An 18,301-nucleotide genomic window follows, 5' to 3' on the forward strand; every position below is an offset into this window, starting at 1 on the left:
TTTTAATGCATGCCAATATTCTGTTTGCTTTATTAGCAGCAGCTTGGCATTGCATGCCATTGCTGAGCCTATCATCTACTAGGACCCCCAGGTCCTTTTCCATCCTAGATTCCCCCAGAGGTTCTCCCCCCAGTGTATAGATTGCATTCATATTTTTGCCACCCAAATGCATTATTTTACATTTTTCTACATCGAACCTCATTTGCCATGTAGTCATGTCATGTAGTCATGTAGGAGTTAGTGGCCTTATCCTGTAAGCCACCATAATATTGAACATGGTCTCTGCTTTTCACCTTACCAGCAACAGTATGTAATTACTGAAAATTGGTAGTGACTTAAATGCACACACATAGTACAGTGTGGTAAGAAAAAAACTGTGCTATTAAGTGAAGTGCTAAAGCTGCAACTCAAAGTGATATACAACACCAACAAAACTAAAGAACAAAAGGAGCTGCGCTGGTTAGTGAACTAAAACTACTAATATTGAAAAAAAATATACCAAGTGAAAAACACAAACACTATAATAATGGTAAACCGTCCAAACAAATATTGAAATGTGAAAAAGCGCAAACATAAAAAAAAAGTCTTTGGTGATCAACACGTTGATAATGTTGCAGCACCCTGCAAAATATCTTCGTAGAAAATAGTGCAAATACACCACCGTAAAGAATGCAGGCTTACCAGATAGCCAATAGAAAAGGCATGTCACCCACTCCTGGGGTAGTGAAGATCTTCCACTGTTAAGTGCAACCTTTGCGGCTATTAATGAATTTTGACAATACACATAAAAGTTCATTGATAAAAACGGCCTGGGATTCCCCCACAGTCCATTACCAGGCCCTTAGGGTCTGGTATGTATATTAAGGGGAACCCCAAACCAAAATTTAAAAAAAATTCATGGGGGTCCCCCCAAATTCCATACCAGACCTGAATCCCGAACCAAAATTTTTTTTAAAATGGCATGGGGTCCCCCCAAATTCCATACAAGGCCCTTCAGGTCTGGTATGAATATTAAGGGGAACCCCGCGCCAAAATTTAAAAAAAAATGGCGTGGGGGTCCCCCTAAAAAACCAGACACTTATCCAAGCACACAACCTGGCAGGCCGCAGGAAAAGAGGGAGGGATGAGAGCGCGCCCCCCCTCCCGAACCGTACCAGGCCATATGCCCTCAACATGGGGAGGATGTCCCCATGTTGATGGGGACAAGGGCCTCATCCCCACAACCCTTGCCCGGCGGTTGTGGGGGTCTGCAGGCCGGGGGACTTATCGGAATCTGGAAGCCCCCTTTAACAAGGGGACCCCCAGATCCCACCCCCCCCCCGTGAAATGGTAGCGGGTACATTGTACTCCTACCATTTCACAAAAAAAGTGACAAAAATTGTAAAAAAAACACACAGACACAGCATGGGACAAGTCCTTTATTGAAAAAGAAAAAAAATTCCAGCGATGTAATCCTTCCTCGTCCCGGGATACGGAGAAAGACGCCGCCACGACACGATCTGCCTCCATGGGAAGAGCCCGCTGAATGACGCTAGACCTGCCGTGACAGTTCTTAAATAGCTGAGGGCGGGGCCATCCCCTTCTTGCGCAACAGGGAAACGCAGCAGGGTTACCAGTGACATGTACGGGTGACCCCGCCCCCTCTGACGCCACCGGGCAAGGGTTGTGGGGATGAGGCCCTTGTCCCCATCAGCATGGGGACATCCTCTCCATGTTGAGGGCATGTGGCCTGGTACGGTTCAGGAGGGGGGGGGCTCTCTCGTCCCCCCCCTCTTTTCCTGCGGCTTGCCAGGTTGTGTGCTCGGATTAGTGTCTGCTATGGTTTTTAAGGGGGACCCCTACGCTATTTTTTTTTTTTAATTTTGGCGCAGGTTACCCTTAAAATCCATACCAGACCTGAATGGTCTAGTATGGATTTTGAGGGGGACCCCCACGCCATTTTTTTTTTTTAATTTTGGCACGGGGTTCCCCTTAATATCCATACCAGACCTGAAGGGCCTGGTATGGAATTTGGGGGGACCCCCAGCCATTTTTTTTTATTTTGGTTTGGGGTTCCCCTTAATATACATACCAGACCCTAAGGGCCTGGTAATGGACTGTGGGGGAATCCCAGGCCGTTTTTATCAATGAACTTTTATGTGTATTGTCGGGACCGACAATTCATTAATAGCCGGCACTAGCGCTAGCACTTTTAAATGACTTTTTTCTTCCTTTAGAAAATGTCATTTTGCTGTCAGACTGTTCTAAACACAGGAAACGCGCGCCACTTTACAGGCATACTATAGACACCCCCCCAGGTACGAAATTTAAAGGAATATTACACTTTTGTTTCACTTTAAGCATTATTAAAATCACTGCTCCTGAAAAAAACGGCCGTTTTTAAAACTTTTTTTGCATTGATACATGCCCCCTGGGGCAGGACCCGGGTCCCCAAACACTTTTTATGACAATAACTTGCATATTAACCTTTAAAATTAGCACTTTTTAATATTCATGTTCGTGTCCCATAGACTTTAATGGTGTTCGAACAAATTTTTTGCCTGTTCACATGTTCTGCTGCGAACCGAACAGGGGGGTGTTCGGCCCATCCCTAGTTATCATTGAGAATCATGGGGTACAACTTGTCAAGCAACTCGGAGGTTCAAAGTTGCCCAACTGTGAAACAAGTCATATATATTTTAATAGAAAGGAGCTCTCATTTATACTTGCATTTACATCAGCAGAACAAATGCAGGAAGTGATGTGTGCACATGGGCCAGAAGCAAATGTGTGGGGATGCCAAACAAATCAATGAACCCCACCCACACCAAATCTAACTACCACATCCACCCCACATTGATTAAGCACAAGTACATATCATACCCTTATCCGGAAAATGAGCAGCACCTCCTCTTTGCTAAAGAGGGACCTTGCCATGTCCATCTAGATCAGTGGTTCTCTACTCCTGTCCTCAGGGCCCACTAATAGGCCAGGTTTGCAAGATAACTGAAATACATCACAGGTGATATCATTTGCTGCTCAATGATTGCAGTAGTCTAGTCTGCATCTTCCCAAGGTAATACATAAAATCTGGCCTGTTGGTGGGTCCCGAGGACTGGAGTTAAGAACCACTGATCTAGATGGAGATCCTGACCAGCACAGTAACTTCCGGGTGATTGCAATGGCTTATAACTGGGTCAGAAGGCGAAACCATGCTCTTTTGATCGCTGCTGCGAATATTTGATCGCAACCACGATTAGAATTTTATTATTTTTGTTTATTTGCAGATATGCAAATTTGTATTTCTACTTATGATATTTAAAGGCGTTCGATGAGAAATGGTGTCCCTGGGATAGCAGCAGGTGAATAACAAAAACAAAATGCCCAGTTTGAGCCCTGGTTCACACTGACAGCAGGAGGAAATCGTTCAGCTGAAATCACACAATTTCATTCCCGCATGTCAGTTCCGACTGCAGGGGGAATTTCAGAGACATATGTGCAGGTTTCTGAATGATATCAATACAAATTGCAGTGCAATTGCCACCGATTTGACAAGACAAATCGCACCAATGTGAACTAAAGCTGACACAACACTGCCTATCCTTCAGCTGAATTCATTACCTGCAATTCTCCATAGCTGTTATATATAAAGATTCCACCTTTATCATTTACTTACAGGTGTGCAGAAGCCTAGGTTTACATTGGAGCGATTTGTCATGCAATTTGAGAAATCAAATCGCATGACTATTGGCAGCAATGGCACTGTTCCAATCGATGCAACACCGATTTTGTGGAGCCGCACCAAGTGGTTCCTGCACTACTTTTGCCGATTTCAGGTGCAACTTCAATAGACATCTGTGTATAAAGCCACACGGATGTTTATCAAGTAGCACCTGAAATCACGCTGACCTTGCTACTTTGAAATCGTGCTACTTCAAGAAGTAGCGCGTTTTCAAAGTAACATCAATGTGAACCAGGGCAAAGAGATTAGTTTTTTGGTGCACAAATACGTATTGAAATAAGAGATAAGAGATATTGCACTTTCCCAAAACCACCACCCACAAAAACTAAAGAGAAAGAAAAGAAGAAGAAGAAGAAAAAAAAAAAAAAAAAAAAAAAAAAAAAAAACACAACACAACAAAGCTTAATAAATGTACTTTTATTTTACCAGCAGAAAAAAAAAAAAAAAAAAAAAAAACACAACAAAGCTTAATAAATGTACTTTTATTTTACCAGCAGAAAAAAAAAAAAAAAAAAAATGTACATTCATTTACTAGCTTCAAAAAAAATTTTGGACAGGATATATGGTGCTACATTTAGCAATGGGGTTTTAAGGGCCCTGCTCATAGGAGCTTACAATCTAAAATTTGCCAAAACCTTGGAGTGGACACAGCTTTAATTTCAGTGTATAACGGGCAACACGTCATATTTTTATCTGCAAGATTATAGAAACATACTTAACAGTCATTATTCTTACAAAGCATTCCAACATAATATTACAAAAGACTTATTCAAAACAACTACCACCGGCCCACAATCCACACATACATACATTGGTGACCATGTTCTGCTGGAAGCTGCATTTCGGTGTACACGATTAAACAAGATCAAAAAGGGTAAAAGGTCAGCAGATGCTTCCAAACGATGTTTGCACGATTAGACAGGAACAATACACACACAATATTGACAGCATGGCCACATAAACCCACTTTTGATTGAAAAAAATGCACAAGAATTTCAGCAAATATCCCTAGTTGGGCATTTGTCAATAGGCAAAATATCATTCCTTCTCCCCCCACAAATCACAACAGAATACCTGACCTTCTCAGGCCAAACAAACCCCCCCTACTGCAGGCCTTTATATAAGAGAGGTTGTATTGTTAGCACACTGACACACCCAATAGAAGTACACGCCCACCAGTATCTTTCAATCTATCCCTTCATGTATGTCTAAAGTGATTGCACCTGATGAGCAGGAACGCATAATACAATTCACAACTGTGTTAGCTCTTGGCTATGTGCATCAGATCTCCAACTACAGGCCAAAGATCAAAGTCCATTTGCATCCACATAAACAAAGCAACAGTTTTCTAAGCATATGTACCTGTGCAGCGTAAACCCTAAAATTTTAAATGTCCAAGTCCCTGGGCATGATTAGTGCTCACAAACATTAACATCAGTCTCTGGCTGCAATGAGCTTCCAATCTAAAGTCCAAAAGTAACTTTCTTACATTAGAGACTATTTTGACAGGAGACAAATAAAATGCCTGCATGTCTTTGGATTGTGGTGAGAAACCCACACATGGAGAACATATAAACTTCAACAGAAGCATTAGCATGTTGGGGAATTGAACCAACATCCCAAGTGCTGCTAGACAGAACTGCTACTCACTTAGCCACCAGGCAGCCCCACACATGCTCTCTGCATCTCTGTGGCGTGAACCAGCCCTAAGTCCATAGCCATGCTTAGTGTCACAAGCAATATACAATATATTGGCCTAAGTATTGGGACGCCTGCCTTTATACACACATGAACTTTAATGGCATCCCAGTATTAGTCCGTAGGGTTCAATATTGAGTTGGCCCACCCTTTGCAGCTATAACAGCTTCAACTCATCTGGGAAGGCTGTCCACAAGGTTTAGGAGTGTGTCTATGGGAATGTTTGACCATTCTTCCAAGTGCATTTGTGAGGTCAGGCACTGATATTGGACGAGAAGGCCTGACCTACAGTCTCCGCTCTAATTCATCCCCAAGGTGTTCTGTTGTGTTGAGGTCAGGACTCTGTTCAGGCCAGTCAAGTTCCTCCACCCCAAAATCACTCATCCATGTCTTTATGGACCTTGCTTTGTGCACTGGTCCAAATGATTTGGTGGAGGGGGATTATGGTGCGGGGTTGTTTTTCAGAGGTTGGGCTTGGCCTCTTAGTTCCAGTGAAGGGAACTCTTAAGGCATCAGCATACCAAGACATTTGGACAATTTCATGCTCCCAACTTAGTGGGAACAGTTTGGGGAAAGCCCCTTCTCGTTCCAACATGACTGCACACCAGTGCACAAAGCAAGGTCCATAAAGACATGGATGAGCAAGTTTGGGGTGGTGAAACTTGACTGGCCTGCACAGAGTCCTGACCTCAACCTGATAGAACACCCTTTGACTGAATTAGAGCAGAGACTGCAAGCCAGGCCTTCTCATCCAACATCAGTGCCTGGCCTCACAAATGCACTTCAGGAAGAATGATCAAACATTCCCATAGACACACTAAACCTCGTGGACAGCCTTCCCAGAAGTTGTTCTAGCTGCATAGGATGGGCCAAATCAAATTTTAACCCTACGGACTAAGACTGGGCTGCCATTAAAGTTCATGTGTGTGTAAAGGCAGGCGTCCCAATACTTTTGTCTAAATAGTGTATCTGGAAAAGACTTACAATGGTGGTGGAACCCTCCTACACATAAATACTACATTTAGACATAGTTATAGGACCTGGGAGATGAGACAACTTCTCTACATGAAGCAGCATGTTTGGGATTTAAACCCAGATGCTCAGGGATACTAAGCAGAAGTTCTAACCTCTAAGCCACGGAGCTGTGACATGTGAGAACCTCCTACACATAAATACACATAAAAACGCATAAATATTGCATTTCTTTGGACATACAGGTGATGGAATTGCATTACTCAAGAGTTATTCTTCTTGATTTATTCTGTGATATTTGGTGTTTTTGTGGGGGAGAGTAGAATATTACCCTCAAATTTTTGGGAATTACATTTTGATTTCTGATGTTGGCACACATATCACATTTTTTGGGCTCAAATTATGAATATTTGGAAATAATAAAAAGCACAAACAATTTTGATTATTTTTAATTAGCATCAGCAATGGTATTGTTTGTGGATTGTAAAGACACCTGTGTGAGTTTGGGATAAAGATTGTTGTGAGATGGAGAGTAACAAGTGAAAGTGACAGAGAAAAATATATTTTACCAAAACATCAAAACATTTCACATTCTAATATTCTTAAAAACAAAATATTTTAAGTAGAAAGATACATTTCATCTCAACATTCAGCCCGGGTTCACACTATATCGGGCTGCGGATCGCACAGGAGCGCTGTGCGTCCCTGTTCCCCATTTCAGGGACGAATCAGGGCCGATTCTATGCCTGAATTCGGCCCTGAAACTGAGCGAAAGACGCACAGCGTTTTTGTGCAGTGCGCTCCGCAGCCGCCCCGGAGATATGTGAACCGGCTCCATAGGGAGCCAGTCACATTCTCCTGCTATGCAAATTAGATGTGCGGAAACGCACATCTAATTCGCATAGGTGTGAACCCGGGCTAAAAGTTATTTTTTTTGTGAAAGTTACAATTGTTCCATTAGAATCAATGGCTAAAACTTGCATTGGACTATAATAGAGCAGATTTTCACTTCCAAAAAATGCTCTCTACATAGCTCTCATTTTGGTATTTACTCTAGCGCCGGGTAAAAAAAGACACTGAAGCTAAAATGAGAGCTATTTTCAGGTCTGAGCATGCTCAGTTGTGTTGGCACCTAGTTGTCCAAAACGGGGATATTTTCACTTCTCAGACTTTTAAAGATATGTCAGTGTAGAAATCACTTTTTCACACAGTTTAAAAGCAGATTATCTTTGACCACTTCAATACAGGGCACTTATACACCTTCCTGCCCAGACCAATTTTCAGCTTTCAGTGCTGTCGCAGTTTGAATGACAATTGCGCGGTCATGCTACACTGTACCCAAACTAAATTTTTATCATTTTGTTCCCACAAATAGAGCTTTCATTTGGTGGTATTTGATCACCTCTGTGGTTTTTATTTTTTGCTAAACAAATAAAATAAATAAAAATAAAAGTTTTGCCTTTGTTTCTGTTAAAAAATTTTGTAAATAAGTAAGTTTTCTCTTTCACTGATGGGCACTGATAAGGCGGCACCGACAGGCACTGATAAGGCGGCACCAATGAGCGGGCACTGACGATGGGCACTGATATGCGGCATCGATGGGCACTGATAGGCTGCACTGATGGGCATTGATAGGCGGCACTGATGGGCACTCATGGGTGGCACTGATGGGCACTGATAGGCGGCACTGAAAGGCTGCAAAGATCGGTTCTTATGGGTGGCACTGATAGGCGGCACTGCTGGGCACTGATACGTGGCACTGATGTGCACTGATACGCGGCACTGATATGAGGCACTGATAGGCATCCCTGGTGGCACTGGCAGTGGTAGGCATTGTGAGTGGACACTGATTGGCAGCTGCCTGGGCATTGATTGGCAGCTGCCTGGGTACAGATTAGTATTTCCAGTGTGGATGGCTTCCCTGGTAGTCCTGGGCGGCTTCCCTGGTGGTCCTGGGTGGGATCCGAGGGGGGGCTGTGCTGATAAACAATCAGCACAGACACCCCCCCCCCCCCCGTCAGGAGAGCAGCCGATCGGCTCTCCTCTACTCGCGTCTGTCAGACGCGAGTGAGGAAAAGCCGATCACCGGCTCTTCCTATTTACATCGTGATCAGCCGTGATTGAACACGGCTGGTCAGAGACTCTTTACCTAGAACGGTGTTGCGGGGTGTCAGACCGACACCCCGCAACAGCGATCGCGGCGATGCGCGCACCCGGGGGCAAGCAGCGGCTCAATATCCTGAGGATGTCATATGACGCCCAGTCAGGATATTGAAACCACTTTGCCGCCGTCATTCTGCTATATGGTGGGCGGCAAGTGGTTAAATAATATACCACATATTTCAGTACCATTTAGGCAATTATATCATGCTCTAAACAATATTTCCATGTGCAATTCTCCAGGTTTTAGCAGAGTAAGGGTTTGGGCGCTATTTGGTTTCAGGGAACTATAGTAAATTAGATTTTGGGAGTATTTTCTCACCAGCGCTATAGTGAATACCGTTTTAGCGCTAAATTGCAGCCAATTAACGCAAATTCACGGCAATTAGCACTAATTAGCGCCATGGCGCTATAGTAAATTACTCCCAATGTGTCTGTCTCGTCCATTCACAGAGACAGAAAAGACAGGAGACGGTCTTCAGTGACTGATCAACGTAATAGTGGCTATCACAGCGTTCAGGTTACCCGGAATCTGAAGTTCCGGATCCCCATCGTTAGAACGGGGCTTTCAGTGAGACCCCGGTCTCTGTGCTGGGAGTGCGCCGATATGCAAAGATATGCGACCCCACGGAAAAAAAAAAGCCCAGTCCAGTGGGGCCGCATTGTAAATGATTAAAAAGCCTGTGTCCTATATAGTACCTGTACTGTTCTGTATTTCCAGTCAGGAAATCGATTTTACTGGTAAGTAAAAAATTCCATTTTAAGTAGATGCAAACTAAAATTTCATCAGTCAGTAGAAACCATGTATTCCTTAACAGACAAAACTTTTCACTTTTGATCTAAAAATTACTGAATAAAAAAACAGGAGGCATGGTTTTGCTTCTAGACTTGTCCCTAAAGTGACAAAAAGAATCCTGACTTATTTACTTTAGATGTGTGAGTGGTAATGTGGGAGAATCAAACTATGATATTGTCACATTTTTTATATTCTGCTATACACTCTTATATTATGCCTCTTTTGTAGTGAGAAAACCGAGTCAGCCAGTGGGGACAAAACAAGTAGGTACACTTGTGACTGTTTGTTTTGTTATATATTGTCTCATGATTTTTCCTGTATATGGTTACATGGTATTAAAGTGTATGTTACCTTTAAGAGCCCTTTCACACCGGGCTGCCCATAGCGTCAGCTGTAAAACGCCGCTATTTTTAGCGGCGTTTTATCGTCGGATTAGCGAGGCATTTCGTCCACTAGCGGGGGCTTTTACTCCCCGCTAGCGGCTGAGAAAGGGTTAAAACCGCCCGCAATGCGCCGCAATTCCGCGTTCTGCTGGCGGTATCCCAGCGCTGCCCCATTGATTTCAATGGGGAGCAGCGGTGGAGGATCGGTAAACACACTGCTCCTTTACCACTCCAAAGAAGCTGCTGACAGGACTTTTCCTGATGTCCTGCCAGCGCAGGGCTTTCACACTGGAGACAATGCTGCAGCTATTTGAGGGCGGATTGCAGGCGCTATTTTTAACGCTATAGCGCCTGCAAAACGCCCTCGGTGTGAAAGGGGTCTAAGTTTATTGCAGCATGTACAGTATGTGCTTAGGCTAAGTTCACCTTTTTTTTTTTCTGAAATCCTGCTCCCCTATGTACCAATATCTAGTATTACGTACTTCAGTTAGAGGGAAAAAAAACAAGCTTTCTTTCATTTTGTAATCAAGACCTTACCTTCTCCATTGCTATATTTCTCAGAACAGAGACTCCCTGGTATACAGACATAAGCAGATAAACCAGTAAGACACATGAAGGAGTTTACCAGCTGACGTCATCAGCACACACCCTTCTCCCATTAACTACGTTTTCACAGTATCCCCGGCATTTCTGCACTTGTGCATTTGCCTGGCTTCCCCAGCATTCCTTCAGACGGGCTCAGGCTGCATGCAGCCCATGGGTCACCCCTGATATAGTGCAAAGGCCTGCCTGATTGGATACAGAGGGATTGTGGTGTGGATGGTGTGTCCTCTTATTATACAGTTTTGGTAAATCTAAAGGAGATTGTACAATCAGAATGTATAGTGTATGGTCACATTTATACACCTAAAATTACCTAGTTGCGCTTTCTGTGTCATTAATTTATTAACGACACACCATACACAAAAGCAAACGCACATTTTGCCACATGAAAAAAAATAGGTGACAAATGCAGTAAAAAAAAATGCTAAAATGTCCCATGAGCTACTTTACCACGTGTAGTGCAGCTCATTAAAGTCAATGGGCTGCCCTATGTGTGTCACTGGAAAAACAAACCAAAAAACATGTACTCTCACTACTCTAGGTGTGAATGGGGCCTGAAAGTGAAATTGGTGTTTTTACACAAAAACAATGAGGCTCCATTCACATCTGTGTGTTTCCAAAGGCATGGCAAACCACACAAAAAATGTGCACTTTGCCATGTGTTTCAGAAATGCTGCAAATGTGCACTGTGCTTGTGTTGTCATTACATTTTAAGGGCTGACCAAATGCCCAATGCCCAAATGCAGCAAATGCACCAAAAACTACGGTAACGTAGCATGCTCCACAAAATAAGTTCTGGAGCTTCTCTGGGGGGATTGTTGTGTGTAGGGCAGCCCATTAAAATGAATCGACTGCCCTATGCGTGACGAGGTAAAACGCTCAAAAACAACCAAAACACCGTGGAGATGTGAGCAAGACCTGACAACTGAGTGTCTCCTTCCACTCCCTCCTATGTACTTGTATAAAGATGGTGATACACTATGCAAACTGATTGTACAATCTCTGTACAATTTTCTTGAGATTTACCAGAATTATGGAATAGGATGACACACCTGAACAATCCATTCAATTTGTATCAAATCAGACAGGCCCTTGTACTACATAGCTGATGGGAGATCCAAAGGAGATTGCAAAATAAGATTGTATAGAAAGTGGGTGGAGGGTGTTATTGTAATGAGGGAGGTGTGGTCTGGAGTGGTGATCACGCCCTCTTCTGTGATGCAACAAGGAAGTGAAGGCTTCTGGGAGATGACCTAACAGGAAGTGAAAGCTGAGAGACCTTCTATAGGAAGTGATGGAATCTGAAAATCCTTTCAAAAATACAAATAAACTGACAAGATTCTAAACATCCTGTGGGTAAGGCAAGTGTGAGAAAAGCACGTTGGGATGGCTGGGCCAGAAATGGCATTGGAAAACTATTTATCATGAAAACTGAAGTTCTGCCAAAAAAGATGAACTTATCCTTTAAGGTATATTTCTCTCACAAATAGCAGCCTCTTGTGTTTTAGTTTGTTCCTTTTGGATAGAACTACCTGGTAATCCATGTCTTTCATTTACTTTTACAAACTGACAATGGCAAGCACGGAAGCAATCCTTGCTGATGTGATCAACCTCTGGGTGCCAGAATGAACTAACTCCTGTACACATGTATGGGAGTTGTGTCACCCTACCAGGCCAATCAAGATAGGCAGTGATCCTGAACCCTGAAGACGCCAGCAAGATCTTAGGTCTGGCAAGGGAGCTTGTGGTATTGGATTGCTGGAGAGGTGAGTATAGTTCTGCTTTAAGTATGAAGGAATCATATGCCTTTATTGGCAAAATATTGACTGGTTAAAAATAAGTGCCAGGCTCTGGCTACAGTTTGTGTTTTGGTTTTCTGGCTACAGTTTGTTTAGCTCTTGATGGACCATCCAATTTAGGCCCCTTTCACACCAGCAGACCAATCAGGTCCGATCGGGCCAACCATTGTCCCCTATGGGGCGGTGGATGTCGGCGGACATGTGTTCTCTGACACCCGCCAGGCATCTGATCCGACAAAATCCGCTAAAAACAGACGTATGGCGATATGTTTGCCATCTGTCCAGTGGATCGGATGACAATCTGATGGAAACGGACATGCAATCTGTTTCCATCTGACCGCCCCATACAGGAGAGCGGGCTGTGTCCGTGTACACACTCCATAGCGGAGCAGACATGAACCTGTCATCTGCCTGCTCAGCGGAGATAAGTGGAGAGATCCCCCACTGAGCAGGCAAATTCTGTTTGTATGGATCTGCAAGATGTGAAAGGGGCCTTAGGTTTAAGATCTACAGTTTTTTTTTCCCCAGTTTGTTTTCTCCTTATCTATTCAACATAAAAGGTAGTGGTGCCCACCACCTGACACCCAGACTCCCAAAAGTGAAAACAACTTTTAAAACATCATCGATCATTGTTACACTAAAACAGCAAAATCTCATTTTTTTTTATAAGTAATGAGTTGGATGGTTTTTCATTTATCATGCTTGTTCTATTAGGTGTAAAACTGGAAAGTATTGTGCCATACCTAATTTTCCTGATTATCCAGTAAATATTATAAAACTATTTTGATACTGGATGCACTCAATGGAGGAACGAATAATTCTATAATAGTATTTGTCAATGTAAGCATTTGGAAAAATTCATATACAGGATATTCTGCAATATCAAGATGTGTTCCTTTATTGTATAATGGTGATATATTGTTGCTTTATTATTTATTTATGTATTCTGGGATGATGCACTTATTTTAACACATTTGTTGTTTGTTACTTCAAGCCTCTGGATATCAAAATGCTGGTACCCCTCTGTCCACTTCGGGATCTTCTTCAACCCCAGCAGACCAGAGTAAAGCAATCACTCGCCTTCACATGCAGCTTCATCTCCATGACCTTCAGCACAATGCCAGTGAGCTGAGAAACCAACTGCAGCAGCTAAAGAAATTGCAGGTACATAATAACCAGAGCTCAGCAACTCAAGACTTTGGCTTTGATAAAGCAAATATATTGCTTTTGTATGGCTTTTTATGGTTTTGTTTGACATAAACGGTGTTAATTTTGTTAACTAAATTAACACTATTTTAGTTGACTAAAATAAGACTAAAACTAAAATGGCATTTTATTCAAAGGATTATGACTAAAACAAAATCAAAATTTAACGTTAAAATTAACACTGGTTATATATTAAAACGGCTGAATCTGTGTCTGTAGTGCATGTCCAAACCCTAATATCATAAATAATAAAATGTTATTAGATTTTTACTCCAGGAGTATATAATGAGTTTGGAAATTCTAGAGAAAATAATGCTTTGCAATTAAACTAAACCCATTCGATTTTAGTCGACTAAAATATATTTTAGTCATCTGAATCCTTTTAGTCGACTAAAATACAACTAAAATGATTCAGGTGACTAAAATACTACTAAAACTAAAATGGCATTTTAGTCAAAAAACTATGACTAAAACTGAATCGGATGACGTCAAAATTAAAACTGGACCTAAAGCAATATTCAGCTTATGCTGTATATGTGTAGTTTCTGGCTTACATATTCATTGAATAATAATTAAGGTAAAATATACTAATCAAGAGTTATATAGTACTCTCTTTTAATAGCTATAACCTGGGGGAAAAGTACAAAAAAAATGTCTTGCCTAAAATGCTTATCTATTATCACTACATACATAGTTTCTTTTTTTATATTTGTTTAAGAAGTCACTGCTCGGCCTTTCCCTTTCCCCAGGAACTGGGACCAAGTGCCAATTTCATAGCTGAAATTGATATTTGCGTACTTGAGCACCAAAATTTGGGAGCTCCTGGGCCATGTGAAAAATCATACTACATGCAGCTCCCTATATGGGACTGCTACTGCTTCCCAATGGCAGGAAATGATACAACATAAACTGAATGCTGAAGGAAAAAACTGCACAGCTCCAAACCCCTAATCAGGCTTGGTTAGAAAGTCCACTGCTTCAAGTGCAGGTCACAAAAGCTCATCTAGCTCAATACATATAGCAAAATTGATATCTGTCAGAGGGGCATGGCTAATGCCTCATGTACACTGCAGCTGCGAAACAGACGTTTAGGAGCAGTTGGGTGTTTTTTTTTTTTCTTTCCGTAGCCCCTGAACTCTCCTCAATGGTATGTTATCTTACATGTACACACAGTTGTTTATAGTAGGTTAGAAGCAGTTGAGGTTAGAAGAATTTCTTTGAAAGCATAAAATTGGTGTTAAGGAGTGTAGTTTAGTGGCATTTAAAACGCCAAATGCTTGTAACAGCGTGTAAACGCATCGACCTGCGTTTATGAGAGAGAGATTTTTCCTGCTCTGTGCATTTCAGAGGGTCTACTGAGGTTATCTGTAAGAAAAAAAAAAAGCTTCTAAATGCAAACGCTCATAAACGCGGCATGTAAAGTGGCAAAATGCATGTTTTTAACCGTCGGTTACTAGCTGTCAAGTTTCCAGCATTCAGAAGAGGTTTTCAAACGTCCTGTGTACACAAAGCCTTAAGGGGGAGGGACTGTACTGTGTCTACAACCAGCTATCCACAATAAACTTACCAGTGAGACTTCCAAAGAGTGCGGTCTCTTTTCTTTGATTTTGCTAAAAAGGCAATGCTGTTAGAATATCATATTCAAAATACGTTTTTGGATTTTTTTAAATTGAGTGGGGTATTTTTGTGTTTTCCCAGTTTTAACCCCTTTGGTCACAGATTTATCAAAGCAGTCCATAGGAATGTGTTGAAAATGTACAGTGAGTTATGTATGTATCCTAAATTCAATTGCATTTATTATGAAAAGTAACCCCTTTCCTTATAAGACCAGTTAGGAGCAGTTTTTGTATTTGTTCATAGTAACTCAGGGCTCTTCCTTGGATAAAATCAAATTTTGCTGGGGTAAATTGTTTTCAAATATTAAAGCGGTGTTCCGCCCCCCAAAAAAAACTTAAAAGCCAGCAGCAACACATACTGCAGCTGCTGGCTTTTAACAATAGGACACTTACCTGTCCTGGAGTCCCGCGATGTCCGCACCGCAGCTGATGTTTACATGCCGTTGTGGGTAAGTCTACCCGTCAGTGTAGCCTTACGGCTACACATCGGGAACCCTACTGTGCATGCATGAGGCCCCGCTCCTCTCTCCTACTGGCCCGGCGACAGGGCCGCAGCAGTGAGAACAGGATACCTGTAAAAGACAGGTATCCTGTCCCCCCTCCCCCCTGAAAGGTGCCAACTGTGGCACCGGAGGGGGAGAGGAGACAAATGAGCGGAAGTTCCACTTTTGGGTGGAATTCCGATTTAATGTGAAATTGGAGTATACCAGATCTAAAAAGCACTGAAATAACTGCATTTCATATGTTAAGCATTGAAAACAGGCTTTGGATTAACGTGCACATGCATAATCTTGTGGAACAGATTCTCCTGGGGTTGGGGCCTTGCAGATTGGCATACCCTAGTAAATAAGACCACTTATCTTCTTTACAGCTGCAGAATCAGGAGACTGTGAGGAACATGCTGAAGCGCACAGAGACAGAGATCAGTGTGCGAGTGACAGACACAGTGCGTAGACAGGAAGACCCCTTACAGCGACAAAGAGCCATGGTGGAGGAAGAAAGGTTGAAATACCTGAATGAAGAAGAGCTCATCACTCAGCAGTTAAAGTGAGAATATTGGGCTGTGTTATATTTCTATTGGGATTTTCCCAGAAGAAAAGGGCAGGTAGACCATATATTTTATATCGCAAAAGAAAAAGTTAAAGTGATTCTGAAGGTTGAAGATTTTTTTACCTTAATGCATTTTCCACTCTCCACTTTCTCCCTCCTTAATCATAGCCAGTGAAGAGGGGGTGGGAACAGGGCCAAACCATGCCCTGTGTGTCAGTGGACACATAGAGCGCAGCTCGAGAGTGAGCCTGCACCAGTGCCCCATAGCAAGCAACTTGCTATGTTGGACAGTTGGCAGGTGAAGGAGCCAGGAGGGCCAGCGTGGGACCCTAGAAGAGGAGGATCGGGGCTGCTCTGTGCAAAACTATTGCACAGAGCAGGTGAGTATGACATGTTTGTTATTTTTATAAAAAATATTACAATCACTTTAAGAGTCTCTAAAATGAAATGCCCAAACATACTGTACTAAAATAGAATAAGGCACTATCCATTAAAGGCGGCCACCCATATGTAAAAAATTAATAAAAAGAAATGCATATTCTATCGATGAGTGTGGACCCAGGTCCATACATAGGGACAATATACCTGTAGATGGGATGGGTGTGGACCTAGGTCTAAACAGGATCTTGTGCATTAAACGTGATTTGTTACATAAATAGAAAGACTTTATACACTCATATGGGTAGTAGAAGCAGCCCTTATACAGTGCATCTGGAAAGTATTCACAGCGTGTCACTTTTTCCACATTTTGTTATGTTACAGCCTTATTCCAAAATGGATTAAATTCATTATTTTCCTCCAAAATTCTACAAAAAATACCCCATAATGACAACGTGAAAGAAGTTTGTTTGAAATCTTTGCAAATTTATTAAAAATAAAAAACGAAAAAATTCCATGTACATAAGTTTTCACAGCCTTTGCTCAATACCTTGTTGAAGCACCTTTGGCACCAATTACAACCTCAAGTCTGTATGAGTATGATGCTACAAACTTGACACACCTATTTTGGGCAGTTTCTCCCATTCTTCTTTGCAGAATCTCTCAAGCTCCATCAGGTTGGATGGGGAACGTCAGTGCACAGCCATTTTCAGATCTCTCCAGAGATGTTCAGTCGGGTTCAAGTCTGGGCTCTGGCTGAGCCAATCAAGGACATTCACAGAGTTGTCCCATGGCCACTCCTTTGCAGTGAATACTTTCCGGATGCACTGTATGTGGCCTTGAAGTCTAAGCCTCTGTACAGGCAGTCCCGGAGTTACGAACAGGTTAGGGACTGTAGGTTTGTTCTTATGTCGAAAATGTTTGTAAGTCGGGTGCGCATGCGCAGAACGGCAGAGACGTCGTTTTCTGATGTTTTCCGATGTTCTGTCAAGTAGCTGCGCATGCGCAGACGTCGTTTTCTAATGTTTTCCGATGCGAACAATGGCCGTGCATGCACAGAACGGCAGCCGCCTCCGTTCGTAAGTAGGAGTCCTTCGCAAGTCGGATGTTTGTAACTCGGGGGGCTGCCTGTACAGTTGCCCATAACCCGGACAGTTTCCCGGGTCTGCACAGGAACTTAGTGTGTTGCTAGGTAGTGAATATTTGGAGTTTCTGCGTAGCCTATTCATTATAAGGAATGACTGAATTTGCCCAGGTTTGATTTGCAGGGCATTCATGAAATCTTGCTTAAAATGTACGAAACTCAAACTTAGCTACAAACCCTATCGAAGTCTATGGGGAAAAGAAACTTGATACTAAATTCTTGCTATTTTCAAGGCTAATATACACTAGATGATTTTTCCTCTTAAGTGGGATTTTAAAGGGCGGAGGTCTCAGAAAAGTATAACAGAAAATATGAAAAAATATATCAAAATTTTATTGTATCAAAAATTTAAAAGTATAACATATACTAAGGCACATAAATAAAAACAAATATGGATGCCACAATTTACAAATATTGATAATACAACCAGAATATACACGCCAAGTCCTGATCTGCTGGCGGTCTTGGTTTCGCGGCAGCGGCGCTGCTCTCGGGTCTGGACCCTGGTGGCTAACCACACTCTCCCTCCCCTCCTCCCCCTTGCCCAAATTGGATGCCATGTGATGCCGAGCTCGTAATAGCATGGTTAGAATACTTCTTTATTACAATATTACATCTTTACCATGTAAACAGTTATATATATGTATTATTAATTTTTGATATATAACATTTTTTCTTAGTGTGTTTTCTCTGTCCTTTTTTTTTTCTACAATACTGTTCCTCAGACAGATATACTCGCCTCCAGCCCCTGAAGAAGAGGTAGTAACCTCGAAAC

At 42.3% G+C, this 18,301-nt stretch overlaps 1 protein-coding gene across 18 annotated transcripts in view; it reads left to right on the plus strand.

The window, feature by feature from the left end:
- SRCIN1 (SRC kinase signaling inhibitor 1) overlaps positions 1-18,301 on the plus strand; it is a 1,023,634-nt gene that overhangs the window by 860,343 nt on the left and 144,990 nt on the right. For all 18 annotated transcript variants that reach the window (XM_073608254.1, XM_073608252.1, XM_073608255.1 and 15 more), the window contains 3 exons: positions 9,576-9,610; positions 13,127-13,296; positions 15,826-16,001. In XM_073608254.1, the coding sequence (XP_073464355.1) occupies positions 9,576-9,610; positions 13,127-13,296; positions 15,826-16,001 (381 nt within the window). The remainder of the gene's footprint in view (positions 1-9,575; positions 9,611-13,126; positions 13,297-15,825; positions 16,002-18,301) is intronic.

Source organism: Aquarana catesbeiana, linkage group LG12 (assembly GCF_042186555.1).
Source record: "Aquarana catesbeiana isolate 2022-GZ linkage group LG12, ASM4218655v1, whole genome shotgun sequence".
NCBI classification, from domain to species: domain Eukaryota; kingdom Metazoa; phylum Chordata; class Amphibia; order Anura; family Ranidae; genus Aquarana; species Aquarana catesbeiana.